General features: G+C 45.1%; 1 protein-coding gene across 2 annotated transcripts in view; it reads left to right on the forward strand.

Moving 5' to 3' along the window:
- Window positions 1-16759, forward strand: part of CHN2 (chimerin 2) — a 231686-nt gene extending 214927 nt beyond the window's left edge. For both annotated transcript variants that reach the window (XM_059712659.1, XM_059712660.1), the window contains exons 8-13: window positions 5281-5365; window positions 9130-9303; window positions 10506-10583; window positions 12779-12916; window positions 14474-14579; window positions 14973-16759. In XM_059712659.1, coding sequence (XP_059568642.1) covers window positions 5281-5365; window positions 9130-9303; window positions 10506-10583; window positions 12779-12916; window positions 14474-14579; window positions 14973-15144 — 753 coding nt within the window. In that variant the 3' untranslated portion in view covers window positions 15145-16759. The remainder of the gene's footprint in view (window positions 1-5280; window positions 5366-9129; window positions 9304-10505; window positions 10584-12778; window positions 12917-14473; window positions 14580-14972) is intronic.
- The last annotated feature ends 2809 nt before the right edge of the window (window positions 16760-19568 follow it).

Consider the following 19568-nt stretch of genomic DNA (forward strand, 5'->3'; position numbering starts at 1 on the left):
AAACCAGCAATAAAGCCCCAGCCCCAAGCTTCCAGGGAGAGTCAGAATAGCTTGACCTGGAGCAGGTGTCTGCCCTGCTCAGGTCCCTCTGGCCCTGTAAGCTGGCAGGTGGAGTCCAGGATGCCTGGGGCGTCCAGTGCCCAGGTGGTGAGTGAAGGAAGGAGTCCTCCCGTGTAGATGGCCTGGGGAAGTCAGCTATAGCCTTTCCCTCCTGGTTATTAACTTCACACTGAGTTTTTTCTATTCCAAAGAACAGAGAATCCAAAGAGGCTATCCGAAATGACTGAAATGTCTGACTCTGCCCTGTTACAGCCATAGGAACACTCTTTTTGTGTTTTGTTGGGAGGGGAAAACAGCACCAGTGATTGCTGTCATATTAGCTGGGTGTCTTTGAAAGTTCTGATGAGAGGAAACTATTTAGACATGTAACTTTTAGTCATCAAATGTGGACTGAGGACTGACTATGCGCCAGGCACTGCCAGGTGCGAGGAAGATGGATGTGACATAAGAATGGGACCTTGTCCTCTCCTGGGTGGCTCTCTCCCAGTGGGTGTTGCTCCCGGGGGACCTTGGCATTGTGTGCTGGCATTTCTGATTCTCACAACTGGGTTTACCAATAACTGAGCATGCCACAGGCCCGGCGGGACCCCTCCACCAGGAGTTGTCTGGCCCCAATATCAATAGTGCTAAGATTGAGGATACTTGAAACAGACAATGGGGGGTGGGAAAGGGGGGCTGGAGGGTATTGAGCAGGGAAGTGTCAAAAAAAAAAGTGTTGTACTGTTGCCCTTCTATTCCTGAGAGGAAATTAGCTACCAAATGAAGGTGTCGCTTTAGGCAATGGGGCGATTCCCCAGAAGCTGTGTGGTCGTGGATGTTTTAGAAATGAACCCTGTTTTAAATGCATGAGAAGAGCTTCTGAATAGAGTTACCTGGGGGTCAGCGGTGCCCAGGCTGAGAAACAGGCTCTCGGCTGCGTCTGCGCAGCTGGCCCCACAGGGACATGGGAATCTTCTGTGTCCCACCGATGGGCGTCCCTCGGCGGGTTTTCTCACGTCTGAAAAGGTTCACGTCAAGGCCAGCATTGCATCTGACCTTGCAAGACAGAAAAGTCCCAAGTTTAACCTAATTCCTCCCAAGTTCAATGTCACGTGATTCTGGGAAACGCAGGAGGAACCCTTGGCTGAGGTTGGGGGCCCAGCGCCTCTGACGGCAGACAGGCTGCCTCCCTCCACCTCCCTCAGTGACCTGGGCCAAAGCCTGACCTGATGGGGTGACCTCCACACCCAGTGACGTGGAGCTGGGAGTGACCTCAGCCCCCTCCCGCCCCCTCCTGCCCCCTCCTCTGTGCATATCAAGCAGCTAAGGAAAAACTGCCTTTGACCCAGGGTCCTTTGAAACCCAAATAAGAGAATAAAGTTCTCGTTTTTCATGTAAATGATAACAGTGACAGACTGAGGTATAGGGTTTCCGTCTATACCAGGGGTCCTCTACCAGGGTTCCTTTGTCCCAGGGGCACATTTGGCAATGTCTGCAGACACCTGTGGTGGTTTCAGCCCAGGGTTGCTGCCGACATCGGTGGGCAGAGGCCACGGTCACCGCTACACGTCCTACAGTGCACCCAGACTTACCCCGTCCCGAACCTTCAGAGTGCCAGGGCTGAGAAACCCGGAGGTTTGCTGAGAAGAAAAAGCAGAATGTCCCAACTGCTGCACATCATAAGCAGCTCTGTCTACAACCTGGGCTGAGCTGATTCTCCACTGGGGCGGCCCCTGCCTTGAGCCATCGAAACATACTTGTTATAGAAACCAGCAGGGATTATGCCTTCCAGCCCCGCAGATGCGAGACAGGTATCACCCTGCTCACTCACACAGTGGCATGTCAGGGGTACTTCCTCAGCGCCGAGACTTTTCCTTGGCGATTCCTCTTGCTCTTGTTTCCATGCAATGACCATTCCTGGGCTCTTTGTCCAACATCCCTTATCTCCTGCGTATCATCGTCTTCTGTTTGGTGTGGTTTTTGAGTTCCAGGCAGCCCAGGCCCAGTATAATAGCCTTGGGCAGACATTCTTCCTGTCTAGGGTATTTTCTTCCTGTCTGGGGTATTTTCGGTTCTGCCCTAAAGTTTGCAAAATGTTCTCTCTCTTTTTTTTCTGAAAAGATATTCTTGAAAATCAATAAACTTCAGCGAATGGAAAAGGCTGATTAGTGACTTTTCAAGATATGGGGTGTTTCGTTGGAAAGGTTGACATAATAACTCAGCCCGAAATAACATGGGTTCGGAGAGTGTCCCTGCATTCACTTGTAGGCTACTATTCAGAGAGTGTCCTTGTGGACCCAAAAGAAAACCGGACACTCTATCAGCCGTGAAAACAAACAGTGGCCCATCACAAAGGGGAAAGTAGGCAGTGGGCCTAAAATAATGTTGAACTAACTTGACGTTCCCCTCCGCCCCTTTTTGTTTATCTCTGGGGGAATGTGTGGACACACTACGCGAGTTGCTATTCCGAAGTGCCTGCCTGCATTTGTTTGGCTGGAGAAATGAGATCGCAGGCAGTGGGGATACATTGACGGGAAAGGATGCTGGTAGTTATGGGTGAGGCTATTCAGCATTAAATGTAATTTTGATGTTTAATTCTTTTTTTAAAATATTGGCAAAAAGGGAAATTTCAGAAAATCTATGATTAGCATATCATATATTTCCTGAGCATTGAGTCAGCCAGTTTTTCATTTGGTCAATGTGTAGTAAACATGGTAGCTACTCTCCTCATTTCTAAACATTGCATTTTCATTTTGACCCCAAGGTATGGAGGTATTTCCCATGCAACTTCTTTATCCACTAGAGATATTCCAGAGAAGAATTTGGTCACTTTTTTTTTTTTGGCATGACCTAAAAGAAAAGAATATCTTTCAAAAACCAAGCCCACCGCCGTTGGCTTTTGGCTACGCTGTTTCCACTTCTTGAAATGTTTTCCCAAGTGCTCTGCCTCCACAGTCAGCACTATCACTTCCCCAGCAGCTCAGTGTTTCCCAGCCTGGTGAACTCCTATCCATCCTTCAAAACCAAGTTCAAATATCACTTTCCCCAGCCTTCTTAGAAGCATGTGTTACTCTCTCCAGGACACTACCATAGGGTAATTGTTTCTGTGGCCTATTTATTCTTGTAGATGAGGTCCTTGAGGGCAGGGAGGTCTGGGCTCCTCTGATCTGTTTTGACTTTGTATCTTTGTGGACTTCTCCAGTGCCAGGTTCAAAATAGGCAGTCAGCATGTCAATGAGTGAATGATGAATGAGAGGGTGACAGGTGGATGACATAACACTAACTCACCTCTCTGACATCCTTCCCCTAATATAATGCCACTTCTGAAACACCCAGTCTCCCTATGTATGCGACTTGGTTTCTGACCTTTCCACTCGAATCCACTGGCCTGTTTGTCCATCCTGCATGGTGTTTTCCTTTTGTAACTATAGACATCTTGCTAGATGGTCAGATGTGTTTTCCTACGTTCATCTACTCACTTGAAATTATCATGGGCTATTCTTTTCTTCTCTATTCTTCCATATGGAATTTAGGGTCATCGTGTCAACTTTTGTGGAAAACACCACAGAATGGAGATTTTTACTGAAATTGCATTGGATTTATAGATTTATTCGATTCAGTTGGAGGCTAATTAACCTATTTATAACATTGGGCATTGCCATACATGAGTATAGACTATCTCCTTATTTGTGTCCGTAATGTCATTTATTAAATTACTAAAGGCCTGTGCCCTCTCACTCCCCTAAGTGGGCCTAAGTCAGCATTCAGACATCCCCTGAAGGGTACTTAGGGCTGTCGCAGAGGCGGGAGAGGCTCCTGCCACCGCCACTGCACTCAGCAGCCATGAGCCCGGCTTCCCCTGTGGGAGCACACTGACCACCAGGGGGCAGCTCCTGTGTTGAGCATCTGCCCCCTGGTGGTCAGTGCACATCATAGTGACTGGTTGTTCTGCCATTCGGTCAATTTGCATATTAGGGTTTTATTATATAGGATGTTCTAATTATTTTAGAGTGTTGCTGCTGTTGTAAATGGAGCCTTTGCTTTTTACTATTTAATAAAATGGTGTTACTTCTATAGATCAATGCTGATTTCTTCATATATATATATATATATATATATATATATATATATATATATATTGATTTCAGAGAGGAAGGGAGAGGGAGAGAGAAACATCAGTGATGAGAGAAAATCATTGAGTGGCTGCCTCCTGCACACCCCCTTACTGGGGATTGAGTCCACAACCCAAGCTTGTGCCCTTGACCAGAATTGAACCAGGGACCTTCAGTCTGCAGGCTGATGCTCTATCTACTGAGCCAGACCAGCCAGGGCAATGCTGATTTCTTCATATTACTCTTTTATTAAGCAAACTTGGCCTCATTTCTTCTTCCAATCATATATTATATTTCCTGTCTTCTTTTGTTATGCTGGCTCAACTCTATAGAATAATACTCAAGAGGAGCATTGATAGCAGGCAGCCTTATCATTTTGCTGACTTTGAAGGAAATTATTCTAATGTTCCATCTTAAATATTATGTGTAACATAAATACCTTTAATCAGCTATTTTTAGGAGAATCTCCTCTATTCCTAGCATGTGGAATCCTATTATTAAGAGTAAATGATAAATTGTGTTTGATTGTTGGTATTCTAATTTTTGAAATGCTGATGTGGTTTCTTTTGTTATTGGGGTGAATTCTAGTAATATGTCAACTATCTTAATTTCATGAAATTAAACTATCCTTGGTCAGGACATTTTTTTAAATATAAAGCTATATTCAGTAGGATCTTTTTTAAAGAATATTTATATTCATAATTGAAATGACCTATGATTTTACTGCCAGGGGGCCACTTCGGTCAAAAGGACAAAAGCTGAGCTAATGCAGCTGTAGCGATCAGCTCAGGCCACCTTGTGTTGGTCCACACAGTGCCTTGTTTGGGTGGTGAGAGTCTCGTTCTTCAGCTGATGCCATGGCCCTATAATCTTACTGTTTCTCCTCATTCCTTTCAGACTCCGGCCCCGGGCATGGTAGATCCATGTAGGATGTTCAAAGATCAAAGCACATCTCTGTTCTCTCTGGTCCATTTGCAACTCTGCCTCCCTGGAGAGAACAGGCCCAGCAAGGGATGCTCAGTGCCACTAAGGCCTCTGTGTCTTGACTTCGTGCATTTGTTGCATAACTGAGGCCATCTACTCCCAAATGACTGAATTTTCTGACACTCTTCTTCTTTTTGGATCGCAGGTCCACACATTCCGAGGCCCGCACTGGTGTGAATATTGTGCCAACTTCATGTGGGGGCTCATCGCCCAAGGGGTCCGGTGCTCAGGTAGACACGGAGCTTTCTTTATCCTTCTTCCATTTATATGAAGTGCCACCATGTTGAGCTGGAGGGCAACTCTCCAGAGCTTGGAAATAGGCCCAGATTAGCTCAAAAGTCTAGCTTTCTGGAAGGTTCGAGGCATCCTTCTAGGTATTTGCTAGAGTGGAGAGGAATGGCTTGTTTATGTAAGACAAGAAAAATGCAAGCAGATGCACTTCTGTAGGCACCTACCTGCCTCCCCAAATAGGCAGGATTCCTTAAAAGGAAACAAAATTAATTCCAATGGAATCATATAGATAGAAAAACCACTTTTCTTTGTCATCCCCACTTTACTACAAAAGAAAGGGCATGAAAATAATAATACTGGAGAACATTGATCACATACCAGGCACTGAGCTAAGCATTTTCTCTTTATCATGCCAATTAGCCTCACCAACAGATCTTGGGGGAGATGCAGTTATTCTCCCCATTAAATAGATGACGAAACTGAGGCTTACAGATGATTGTTAATTGCCCTTGGCCACATACTAAGCAGTGAAACATTGATTTGACGCCAGAGCCCATGCTCAGAACTTTTCTACCATCAGATAGCAATGAAACCTTGATTTGATATCACATAGTTTCAAAGCGTTTTGAAACCCTAGGTGTTTTTCTACCTAGAACTGGACACACACACCCATTGCTAGCAGCACATAACACATCTTGTTAAGATACATCTAACAAAAAATAGCAAAGAATTGCCAAACTAATGTGTAACTGGGCTTCCTAAGTCATCTTGCCATGCTTTTTCTGGCAAGCAGTTCGGGTCGGGAGCAAGGGCAGCCTCCTGTGATATATCTGTTGGGTTTCCACCAACACCAGGACTGATATTTTCCTTGCTAGGGTGAGATTTACAAACAGAATTCTTATGAAGCATTTAAAATAAAATCAGGTAATGACACTACATTATGATTATGTATTGTTTCCCCATACTGCCCGTTTGGGCTCACAGGATCAGGGGATTTTAAATCCTTTCTCCACTTGAAAGAGGCAATCTTAGCTTCTAGTGTAGACACAGCAATCACCGGTAGTGATGCCTGGAGGGTTTGAGTAGATGCTCATGTGTGTCTGTTAACTCCACCTGTCCCTGCCCCGCATCCATGAAACAAGCAGCAAACATAGGCTCAAAGCAGTCTTTCCAGAAATGATCCAGATACTCCCATTAACACAACAGCCTAGGCGAGAGCTACAGAGCACCTCCCAGCTGAACCCCTGAGCAAAGTGGTAGACTATCTGAAGTACTCAGTGGTATGAATTCAGCCTGCCTGCTTATACCCACCAAAAAGATCCCTAATTGCTGGTATTATCCAATTTCAGCAAGAAATTGGACCAAAGTCAATATTATGAAAACAAAACTCTGGGATTCGGATTAGCTTTGAACAGCAAATTTCTCGGGGATAAGAGGGTGTTTCTCTCCAGTGGCCACCATATAGCTTCATATTCCCCTGAGCAGCAGGAAACCTGCAAACTGATCATTAAAGGGTAAAAGAACAATCCCTGCCTCTCCACTCCCCATATTTTACATATTTTAAACATTTTTAAATGAAACACACTTCATTTTTAGTATATGGTGATGTATTAATTTGCAAAACCTGAATATTTTTATATTTGTTATAAAACATCTTCATTTTAATAAAATATCAGGATTTCATTTTGCATAAACACTGTTGCTTCAGGTATTAACAAGAAGTATATAAGGAAGTTGAGAATAGAATTATTATGTAAGCCAGCATTTCCACTTCTAGCTATATACCCCATGGAGAGGAAAGCAGCCATTCAAACAGGTCATTGCACACCCACGTTTAGGGCAGCATTTTTCACAATAGCCAGAAGGTAGCAGCGGCCCAGCAATGGGTGAATGGATAAACAAGATGTGGTCTATCCATACAAGGGAATATTGTAGGCAATCCTGTCATAGGTGACAATATGAATGAACCTGGAGGACATTACTCTGAGTGAAATAAGCCAGTGAGAAAAGGACAAATACCGTACGATTCCACTTACGTGAGGTAACTAAAGTAGTCACATTCAGAGACAGAAAGTAGAACGTGGTTGCCAGGGGCCAGGGGAAGAAGGGTCTGGGGGATTCATATTCAATGAGTACAGAGTTTCCGTTTGGGGAAATGAAAAATATTTTGGAGATAGATGGTGGTGATGATGGCACACAATGTAAAGGTGCTGAAGACCACTGAACTGTACACTTAAAAATGGTTAAAATGGTGGATTTTGTGTATTGTATCTTTTACCCTAGTTATTCCAAATTGTTTTAAATGAAGTTTGTAAAGAGATAGTAAAAATAATGAAATAACTTAAGGACAGCTAAGCAGGTATCTTTGTGTTTTCTGTCACCGTATTTGCGATTTCTTTGATTGAATTCTCACATGGTGTCCATCACACCCCAGTCTTTACATATATTAGCTTATCTGGTCCTCATGATAACCTTACAACGAGGTCTATTTTATCCTCACTTTATAAAAGAGGAACCAAGCAAGACCAACCAATTCTATTTAGTTCAGTTGGCCAAAATTTACATCTACTAAGTAAATTTATCAAAATCTTATTGAAGCTCACTTGAGCTTTGGTGACCTTCTCATGTTGATGAAGCTGAAATGAAGGAGAACGGTTTTTCCTTTGGAAGGAGGGTAGGCAGAGAGAACTTGGCCGGTACACATTACATAAAGATCATCTAGTGATTTTCAAAAATAATTTTTTGATGATTTTACAAAAGTTTAGATCCTCTCAAATCCTTAATGTGGTTAAGTGCTTTTTTTTTTTTTTTGCAAAGTAGCTGATTATTATATTTGTCATATGTATAATGTATATATCTTAGAATATAGTATATCATTATTATTGTTTTTCTTTATACCTAGAAAGACAAGCAATATTAGAAGGCACTTTGAATAAGCAGCACATCAACTGTGAACAACTTCGACATTAAATTTTTATTTTCCAGCATGTAGACTGGGCTCTGTTATTGTTTGAGAAATTCCATCAGTGGATCCCAACTGCTCTTGAGGCTTTGCTATGCTCACAATGCGTTCAGTGAACTAGAAAGCCCCTTTTCAGCTTTAGATCTTGATATGAGCTTTATAAATAATTACTTGCATCATCACATTTCATGGCATTGTTCTGCATTGTAAGCCCTCAGGTACTCCCACTGGTGTCCAGGTAGGCATCATTCCCACTTGCAGGTGTCAAAGTGAGGCAAGTGGCAGGAAAATGGCCTGCCCCCACTGCCCACAAGGAGGAAGAGAGTGGGAACTGTGGGCACCTCTCCAGGAAGGGGTTCGCAGAGAGAGTAATCTTGTCTCCCACAAGAGGAGCATCGAGGATTTAAGAGAAACAACCGAGCAGAAGTCCTACGTGCCCACTATGAGCCAGACTAGCTCTGAGACTCCACACCCAAAAGCCCACATGTGGCCACAAAGGTCCCAGGCCCGAAAGGGAAAGAAACATACAAATAATCTGGCTAATGACCAGAACTATCCCAGTGAGATTAGTCCAGCAGCAGAAAAAGCTTCGTGAGAACAAATGAATTATGTAAGAGTTTCCTGAATACATTCAGATTTCACACTCCTTGGATGGAGAGGACCACCTCTGAGTGGGGTGGACGCTCCAGGGAGATGCGGCAAACCCTGGGCTGTTTTCGCCGTTTATTTTTGGTAACGTGTCGTTTGTGCTGGGCTTTGGCCAGAGGGCAGGGCCATCTAATGTGGCTTCTTTGTTTCCAGACTGCGGGCTGAACGTACACAAGCAGTGCTCCAAGCACGTTCCCAACGACTGTCAGCCGGACCTCAAGAGGATCAAGAAGGTGTACTGCTGTGACCTCACCACTCTGGTGAAGGCGCACAACGCCCAGCGGCCCATGGTGGTGGACATCTGCATTCGGGAAATCGAAGCCAGAGGTTTGGAAAAGGCCCCTTGATATAAGGATTTGATTTTTACTGTTGCCAAGGAAACCTTCTTAGAATCGTTCAATTGACTCTCCACTGTTGATGTAGGAAAAATGGTCTGCACAGGCTCCCGTGCACATGCGTGTACCCACACACACGAACTAAATCAATTTCTGTTTCATTCATAAACTATTCAAGTGTGAAGTGCTTCCATGTATGCATTCAGCATGTACTTGCCGAGCATTTATCATGCGCTGCACACTGAAGATATAAAAGGCACATTTATTTGAAGGTATATAATTAAATTAATCATATGTAAACATTTAACATATTATCATATCTATGACTAAATAATATAAAGGCTATAAATTTGTGTTTGTTTTTAAGTTTTCAATTGCAGTTGACATTCAGTATTTCATTAGTTTCAGGCTGACAGCATAGTGATTAGACATTTGTGTACCTTACAAAGTAATTCCCCCAATCAACCTATACACCTGCACCATACACCGTTATTACAATATTTTTCAAACATTTTTATTTATTTCAGAAAGGAAGGGAGAGGGAGAGAAAGAAGGAAACATCAATAATGAGAGAGAATCACTGATCGGCTGCCTCCTGCATGTCCCACACTGGGGATTGAGCCCGCAACCCAGGACCGGAAATCGAACCATGACCTCCCAGTTCATAGGTCGACACTCAACCGCTGGGCTACAATATTTTTTACTACATTCCCTGTGCTGTACTTTACTTCCCTGTGAGTATTTGGTAACTGTAAAAGGCTATAAAATTGGGCTGTTTCAACAAAATCAGGATAATATGTATCTCACACCTGCATACAGTGATGTGTGTGACACATGGACTAAGATGATGCCGAAGAGAAAGCAAGTAGCTGCCTGAGGCAGTGAAATCTCATCCAGCAGGCTCATGAACAAAACAGGCAGGAGATCATGTGGATGAGAATCATAAACATGGGTTCGCTTTACAAAGCCAGACAGGAAGACGCCCCCATCACTGAGGTCTCCACCGTCCCGCAGCAAATGAAGACATGTGCGTAGAAATGGAGACGGACGAGTCCAAGTGCCGATGGAACAGTGGATGGTGTAGAAGCACTGACGATTTTGCTCATTTCCCGAGAGCACACAATGCAGATATGAGATTAGAGTGGTTCTTAGATGTTGCTGGAAGCTGGTTAAAGTCTGTCTCTTTTTTAACAGGATTAAAGTCGGAAGGTCTTTACAGGGTCTCTGGGTTCACCGAACACATCGAGGATGTCAAAATGGCATTTGATAGAGGTGGGCTTGCGCCTTCTTTTTTATTTAATCCTCACCTGAGGATATTTTTTCCATTGATCTTTAAAGAGCGAGCAGAACAGAGGGAGGCGGGAGGGAGGAAGGGAAAGAGAGACAGAGAGAGAGAAACATCAATGTGAGATAAACGCATCAATTGGTTGCCTCCCTTATGAGCCCTGACCAGGCCGGGGATCCAATCTGCAGCTACTAGTAAGGTACGTGCCCTTGACCGGGAATGGAACCTGTGACCCTTCAGTCCGTGGGCTGACACTCGAACTACTGAGCTAACTGGCCATAGCATGAGCTTGAAAGCCAGATGACTTTTTAGTGCCCTGTCTTTGGGAACCAGATTTTATTCAAGCTGAGACCAGAGTTTCAGGGCTACTGAGAGCTGTTCTTCAGGAAGCCGAGGAGTAATCTTGTTCTCCGCCTCTCTGGAGGGTACTTTTATTAAGTGTGGACAAGTGACCACACAAGGAAGTGAGTTTAAAATACTCCTTGAATGAATGGGCAGCCAACATTTGGTGCCATTAAATTCTTGTGTTGGTTGCCCAACACTTACGGTTACTCCCGTGGCACCAGGATATGCTCTGTCTCCCCATGTCAGGATCCTATTGGCGCTTCCCCTTCTCCCGAAGCTCCAAACAAGAGAGCAGAAGGGAGGGAGTGGGGTCCCCCACGCAGTGAGTTTGGGGAAGCCAGTGGAAGTGCAGGAGGTAACTCCTTTTGTTCCTTATGCCTGTGTCATATGCGCCCCAGGCCCTTTTTAAAAATGCAGATCACCACGGCCCATTGTGGGAACTCATTCAGAAAGCTGGGTGAGCCCAAAATTCTGTTTTTCTAATGAATAACCTAGTGAATACTGGTGCGGCCAGTGGAGAGGTGGAACCTAGCCCGCTAGCTAGAACCTCCACACCCTAGAATAGTATCCACGGTCTCTGATGATCTGGTCGCCCCGTCTGTTCAAGCTCATGGCCAGTTCCTCCTCCCTGTACACTTTGCACCCCGGCAACACGGAAACCCACCTTCCCGTTTTCATGGACAAGCCCCTCGGCCCGCGTCGCTCTGTCCATCCATAATGCGCTCACATCTCTGCCTGGAACCACTCCCTCTTCACCGGGTGTCCGCTTGTCCTTCCTCTTCCCTGAATCCTCGCTGACCGCCCGCCCCACGCTGACCTACGAGTTCCATTTCCTTTCCTGTGCCCCCCTCCCTGTTTCCACGTCTCCAGCACAGCGGTCTTCCAGTCTCCTTGGAGCTGCTGAGTCGCATGCCTGACTCCCAATCTGACAAGAGCTGTTAAAGAGAGTGTGCCCCTTCTTCGCTGACTCACTGGGGCTTCAGAGTGCCTGGCACACGGTAGATTCGCAATACAAGTTTGTAAAATATGTAAGTGGGACCGTGTGGCCTCTCTGCTACACTCTCACTGTTCTCTGGGCTTCAGCTTTTTTTATCCTCAGAACCAAATTTGCTCAAGCACTTGTTCTTTCAATTCTCTGTATAAGAGAAGATGCGAATAGTCTCTCAATAAAACAGATTTTGTTCAAAAACATATTCTAGTATGTGCCAATTAAATTGGACTGATAGCTACGAAGGGTAAAACCAAAAGTCAAAGATTTTTGAGAATGATTGTAAAAATGGTAAGAAATATAATATTGCCTATACATGAGGGAAGGGCAAGGTTTCCCAACATAAAGTTCTAGGGACTGGGAGGAGGAATCAAGCTAAAAGCATCTTCAGTGCGCCTGAAAGAGACAGTAGAAACTGAAGATATTCAACAATTATTGTGTGTATATCATCTTCAAATCCAAGTTCAAAAAATACTGGTAGAACTATTTAAGGACTTACGGATTACTTTTTAATTATAAATTTGGTTGTTACTGTATTCTACTATGAATCTGGGTACAATCCAGAATATGAATTTTGGGCTAAATTTCTACTTACCAAATTACCGTGAGCTGGGACCCAAATAACCATTGTAAGTCTGTTTCACTACCCTTTCTGGCTACACTAACCCTCAGATCCAAAATCCCTCTCACCAAACTCCTTTGTGTTACTCCCGGCACCTCAGTGTGATTGGAAGTAGTCAGCTGAGACTGTAAGGGAGCATTCGTTGGATTTTATTTTCCTCCCTGGGCATGCTTTAACTTGGTCAGATCAGCTCCTCGTTAGGAATTGGGCCATTGATTGTTTTGCAGATGGTGAAAAGGTAGACATCTCTGCCAACCTCTACCCAGACATAAACATCATCACTGGAGCCCTGAAACTGTATTTCAGAGACTTACCCATTCCTGTCATCACCTATGACACCTATTCCAAGTTTATCGAAGCAGCAAGTAAGTAATAAGAACCAATTTTTCATTCGTATCAAATGTTTAAGTACAATGCTTTTGAATTCAAGAGCATTCAAACGCAGAGCTGTTGAAATTATTGCCTGAGCGGCTTGCTTTGCAATTAACCACAATGGCTCAGTTCGTGGGAAAGCAGGCACCAGGCCCCAGCTGCGTGGAGCCAGTACCAGGACAACTTGGCGGAGCTGAAGTCGCATGCCAGGCAGCTGTCTCTGCCCATCAGCCCGTCTGTGCCGGGAACCTGTGCAGGCCTACTCTGTTAGATGCTGAAAGCAAGAATGTGTCTGCAGTAGAAAAAGTTAGGTGTTCTTCAGTGAGGACTGTGGAGATTAGCTGCTTTCATCATCAGGGAGAGTGCTGTTGCTAACCGATTGCAGTCATACCCCAAGTTTTTCCCATTGATGTTATTCAAAATTAACAACAGGCCAAGTGCTATGCTAGGAGCTCTCATCAGTGTCCTCTCGTTTCATCTTATCTACCTGATGAAGCCAATATTACAATTCCATTTTACAGAGGAGAGCAAGGCTCACAGGTCTAGGAATGGAGCATCAGCCTCGGTCGTCCGTCAGCCCATGGTTGCTCATTCTGGGTTTGGCGCGCTGGCCCACTGTTGTTGAGAGAGAGAGGACCACAGTGGTGAAGGGGCAGTGGGGACGTAGGGGGTCTACACTTGCCTTGGAACATAGTGAGAAAGGGGTTCAGATGCTGGGATGCATGGCATAGATGCCAAGCCCCATTTTGAAGAAGTTTTATAAAAACGTATCATCTTGAGAGGTAAGTGCTACTAAGTATGTAATGAGTCAGGGATTCGTGCACTTTGCAGAGGAGCTGTGGCCCCACTTCCTGGTAAGAGCATCCTTCCTTCCTGGGTTCTGGCGGTCCTGAGTAGAGAAGGTTCCAGCAGCGGGGTGCCCTCCGTCACAGGAGGAATGATGTGAGAGCTTCCTGTGGGTGGCTGCCAGAGATCTAACAAGCAGAGCACGCGTGCTTCCTCCCGTGGTCATGTGCCTCATATCCACGTCCTAGCCTGGACTGCACACCAGGGCTCACCATGCCAACACTTGGTGGAAAGCGCCACTAACGCAGGCTGAGTTGCCTGGCTCGTCAGCCAGCGCCCTTGCCGATGATAAAGTTGCTCAGTTCTAGAAGCCTGCCAGGAAAGACTTAATTAGACAACGTTAAGGGAATGCTACCAAGTGAGATCTGGTGTAAATTAAAGCTTGTGGTGGTGAGATTTCTGGCAGATCCACCATTGAGAAGAAGCTGGGCAAAGCCCCATCTGTGCGGGTGCCAACTGTAAGCATCTGCAGGCTGCAGACCCCAGGAGGGCCAGCCTCCGCCCCCCACCCAGTGGGGTGCCCAGCCTCAAACCCTTTCTGGGACAAGGCAGGACACGAACAAATTCATCACTTTCAGTGAAATGTTGCCTGAAGTTGCATGAACTCGTTAGACTTCCCCGCTGTCGGTAGCCTAACTTCTTACATCTCTGCAAGCTTGCATGTCGTGGGCTGCACTGACATTCCTCCTGTGTGACCCTCACAGAAATCTCCAGTGCAGACGAGAGGCTGGAAGCCGTCCACGAGGTGTTGATGCTGCTGCCTCCCGCCCACTATGAGACCCTCCGGTACCTGATGATCCACCTAAAGAAGTAAGCTCAGGCCTCCTGGCACCTCCTCCGTGAACCCCGCCTAGACTAAAACCTCCGCGCACTGCGGGTCAGCTAGCAATCCGCCCCTTCAAACCCATATTCTCCCCACAATTCTTCAGTTAGAAGGACCGACTTTTTCTGATTTTGAAGATTGTGTCTATAGCAGACTCACTTGGTAATTCACTTGCACTGGCTGAGGCAATGTCCATAATCTAAAAAGAACAAACAATGAGAAAATTCTCTCTTTAAAAATGCTTGTCTGTCATTCTCATACTTTTCTTTTGCAAATTTCCAAGCCAGAGAAGTTCTTGGGGGCATAGGTGCATTGTCAGCATTAAAATATGTGCACGAGTTGGGATGATGGATGTCTCTGTGTCTGTGTGTGCCTTGCAGGGTGACCATGAATGAAAAGGACAATTTCATGAATGCCGAGAACCTGGGGATCGTGTTTGGGCCCACCCTGATGAGGCCGCCGGAGGACAGCATGCTCACCACCCTCCATGACATGCGGTACCAGAAGCTGATTGTGCAGATTCTAATAGAAAACGAAGATGTTTTGTTTTAACCCACCAGGGAGATGGGCTGAACGGCCCCAGGCCCATGGAAGTTCAGAAGGCTCAACGAATAAAAAAAAACTCTTCTTACACTTGATTTTCCAAACAAGTGACGGAGTTTCCTGGACTGCAGTGGATGGCCACGTCGGCTACTGTGTCTCATAGACACTCGCTTCCTCCATGTGAGCACAGCACGGGCGAGGGTGAGAGAAAGCCCTCGCTGGGGTCTTCGCCGTGCCTCGTGTGTGTGTCTGTTTTGCCGGAAGAGTGATTAATAAATCTTTCTTTAACTTATTAAAAACCAGTGTAGACCTTTATACAGTAATGAAAGGGAACTTCATTCATAGAGGTACTTGATACAGTTAAACATTTCCCACTTACGAAAAGAAAGACAACTCTATATGTTAAATGTTAAATGAGACTTATATTGTAAAATGGATTTTTATTTTAGCTGCGAGAATGTTCCTTTATTTTAGCAAATAGAACTCAATGCAGTGCATTGATTATCGCCCTGTGTACCTTGTCCTGCCTCTGTGCTGTGATCCCTGGGGAAGTTTGCCATGAATGCAGTATTATCTTGACATACCTCCGTCCTTATCCGTGCTTTCCAGTGAAACTTCACCTGCCGCGGGTGTCCCTGCTTTTGGTCCGTTCTGCTGTTAAGCACTTGGCATTGTGCTATCTTATGGCATATGTTTATAGCAATTGTAGAATGGTCTGGAACGTCCACCAGCTTTCTTCCCATAAAAATTTCGTAAAGTCTCCAAGTCTGTTTGGAATTGGTCGTGGTCTTTCCATATCATGTGTGCATATCCCAGAACACGCAGAATACGGCCATTTTACATCAGGTCATTTGGCCACCCTGGTTGCATCTGGGCTGTATAAAAAGTTAGACTTTTTTCCCCTTTTCTTTGCAGGCAAGCACTCAGAGTTCGTCTGTTAATGCCAAATTCTATTTCTGCCGCATTTCTGCATTTGTGAAAAGCGAATCTGCAGAATAATTGTTGGTTTTCTTTTCATGTTTGTTTTATAAACAAGCCTGTTTTTCAAAGTAAGAATGAATGAGTTTGGGTTCCATGAGTATTTGTTCCTCTTTGATCAGAGTAGCTCCGTATGGATAGTAATTTAATATGATTTTATTACTACAGTTCTGGTTGGTTATATTTATCTTAGCATGAGCTTTTCACACCAAGATTTCTATATTTTGTAACATCGGGGAAATATTTAAAACATCAAAAACTGTACATCTAGACTTTTTTCCTCCTTCAGTCTTTTCCTCCGATTGTCTGAGATGATTGATGCAATTACTCACTCGTGTTGTTTTGGAGTGACCAGGAGAAAATTACTGTGACAAGGGGGTTGGAAGGAGGGGCAGCAGCGCGGTCACCGGGCGAGTCCCCGATGGACTCCTGGGCACTTGGTGGGGGGAAAGCACTTCTGCTGAGTCCCTGCTCTCCTGGTTCCTCCCAGCTGTGCAGATGGGTTTGTTGTAGCTGATGTACTTCTTGATACTGTCAGAAATTATCTGGAAATGGTTTTATTTTGTGAAGTGGACAATACTTTGTAATTTATGATCGTGTAAATGGAAGGAAAGGAATTAAATGCATTAAATTCTTCTGTCTATCATTTTGGAGTATGCATAAGAAATCCGCGTCCGGAAGTGGCGGGGGTGGAGGTAGAGAGAATATTCTGGGAACGTTGTTCCCAGATGAATTTTGGCAATAAAGTTTCTGTTCTCACCAAACACAGACATCCCACTGAGTCCCCAGCTCGCTGCCCCCTCCCTCGCCAGCTTCCCCCTACAGAGCCTGCTTGAGATGAAATTCCAGTGGCCCACTCATTCACTGAGAGATAGGACCTCTACAGCCAATCACTCCAGGCCACTTGCTGAAGAACAGAACAAGTTTTAGAGCCAGAAAGACTCGAGTTCAAATCCCAGCTCTGCCTATTATCCGCTTGGGAATGGATTTACTCACCTGAAAAACTGGGGGAAATATTCTGAGTGTGATGTCTTGGGTGAAATGATGATCTAAAGTAATTAGTAATAGTTGTTTCTTGTTATCCTTATTTTAAGAGCGATGACTTAGAAGGAGAAAGGATAGAACATGGAGGAGGGGAAGGAAGAAGCATAAGACGAGAAGGATTTGTCCCAGATTAAATCCAAGTCCAGGTAATTACAGGGGTATTATAACAGGGCTCTCTGATGTGTAACGAGGTTCATTTGACTCCTTTTCTTGAACACGATGGCAACACTTGATCCCCTCGAGCTTGCTTTCCCCTTGAGCCTGCTCACCCAGGCCTATCTTCCCCGCCATCTGGCAGCCTGGCGTGTCCTCTTACCTGGCTTGAAACTCCTGCCATTGGGACAACTCTAGCAGTTACATCTGGAGGGAGTCAGTATCGTTTCCAGAAACCCACTGTTAAATCATCCACCGGTGGGTTGTGGGAGGTGGGACAGGGACAGGGTGGGTGGGGGAAGACCCTTTTCTTTCTCCCATTAACATAAGTGGGCACCTGGTGGGGGGCTGGTGCAGAAGGTCAAGGGCAGAGCAGAGTCAGGGGAGTGAGGAGAGCACAGGCAAGTATGTGCCACACAGTTGAAGTATTGTCTGGGTTGTCCTGACTCCTTGAGCAAACCCAACTGAGATTCCTGAGCCCTATCAACCCCCAAATTTAGACTCAGTCTCTTGAGTGTAAATATGTAATGTCTATTTTATCAGGCACTTATTAATGGGCCAGACTTGGAATCAATGAAGAAGCCTATCTCACTGAAGAAATGAAAGAATGAGTTTAGTCTGGCTGGAGAGAGAAAGCTGGTCGTGTTACAGATTTGAGACCCTAATCTAAGGGAGAGGAAAGCTACTAATGTGGTTTTATAAAATAAACTTAATTTTGAAACATTTTTATATTTACAGAAAAGTTGCAAAGATACTGCAGAATGTTCCTGCGTACTTCTTACCTATTTCTCCTAATGTTAGTATCTATATATATAAAAGCCTAAGTGACCATTACCACCGGATGACCAGATGACCAGCTGGTAGCTATGACGTGCACCAACCACCAGGGGGCAGATGCTCAATGCAGGAGCTGCCCCCTGATGATCAGTGCACTCCCACAGCCAACGTCCCGCAGCTGCCCAGCCTCCCACGGTCCCTCCAACCTCCCACACTCCCTCCCCGCCGCTGGCCAGGCCTAGGGACCCCGCCCATGCACGAATTTGTGCACCAGACCTCTAGTTTTATATAACGGTACATCTATCAAAACCAAGAAACCAACACTGGTCAATTACTCTTTTTTTAAAATATATTTTATTGATTTTTTACAGAGAGGAAGGGAGAGGGATAATTAGAAACATCGATGAAAGGGAAACATCGATCAGCTGCCTCCTGCACGCCCCCTACTGGGGATGTGCCCGCAACCAAGGTACATGCCCTTGACTGGAATTGAACCTGCGACCCTTCAGTCCAAAGGCCAATGCTCTATCCACTGAGCCAAATCTGTTAGGGTAGGTCCATTACTCTTAACTCCATACTTTAGTCAGTTTCACAGGTTTTCTTCCTCTGTTCCAGGACGCAACCCAGGGTTCCACATTGCGTTTAGCATTCATGGGTTTTTAGGGACGGATGACACAGTCTAGATTGTTAAAGGATAGCTCGCTTGACTATGGATCCACTGGAGAATATGTAGGCAGTGGCGGTAGGGAGGGTTAGTAGAATAGATGCAGGGAGGCAGTGAGATGCTCCCTGTTGTTCTACAGGACTGAGGTCATGTAGCCTGGGTGGGTGGTAACAAGGCAGAGATAAATAGGACTGAGTTAGATTTAGGAGGTGCAGTTGAAAAGGTTTGGTTGTAGATTGAATTAAAGAACCAAGGATGACTCTCGGGTTCCTTAGTTTGATGACTGGCTAATATTTACTAAAATGAACATAAAAAGAAGAGCTGGGGGGTGGGGAGGGGCAAGGAGGGGATAAGGACACATATGTAATACCTTAATCAATAAAGAAAATTATTTTTTAAAAAAAGAAGAAGAGCTAGGGGTGCTTGGAAAGGAGTGGAAGAGGTAAGGAAGGTGATGAATTCACTCTTGGACAGGATTGAAGATCCCTGTGAAATTTCCAAGCAGAGATGTTTCACGAGCAATTGTATTAACCAACCCGAACTGGTGACAAGGATTTGGGAGTGACTCACCAGAGGTAACAACTGGAACCTTGGGACTGTATAGGAGTACCCAGCGACACAGAACCGAGAAATACAGGACAGGCCTGACTCAGTTTCCCACAGCACCATCTTTCAGAAGAGGGGAAGGGAGAGGAGGGGACAGATGAGGTCCATTGAATGTCCTAAAACATGGAGAGGCTCTTGAGTGTGGTCAGAAAGACTCCCTATCTTCAGGTGTGTCACACTGTCCAAGTCCATTTTTTTGTTCCACTTCAAT

The sequence above is a fragment of the Myotis daubentonii genome, chromosome 10 (assembly GCF_963259705.1).
Source record: "Myotis daubentonii chromosome 10, mMyoDau2.1, whole genome shotgun sequence".
Taxonomy (NCBI): domain Eukaryota; kingdom Metazoa; phylum Chordata; class Mammalia; order Chiroptera; family Vespertilionidae; genus Myotis; species Myotis daubentonii.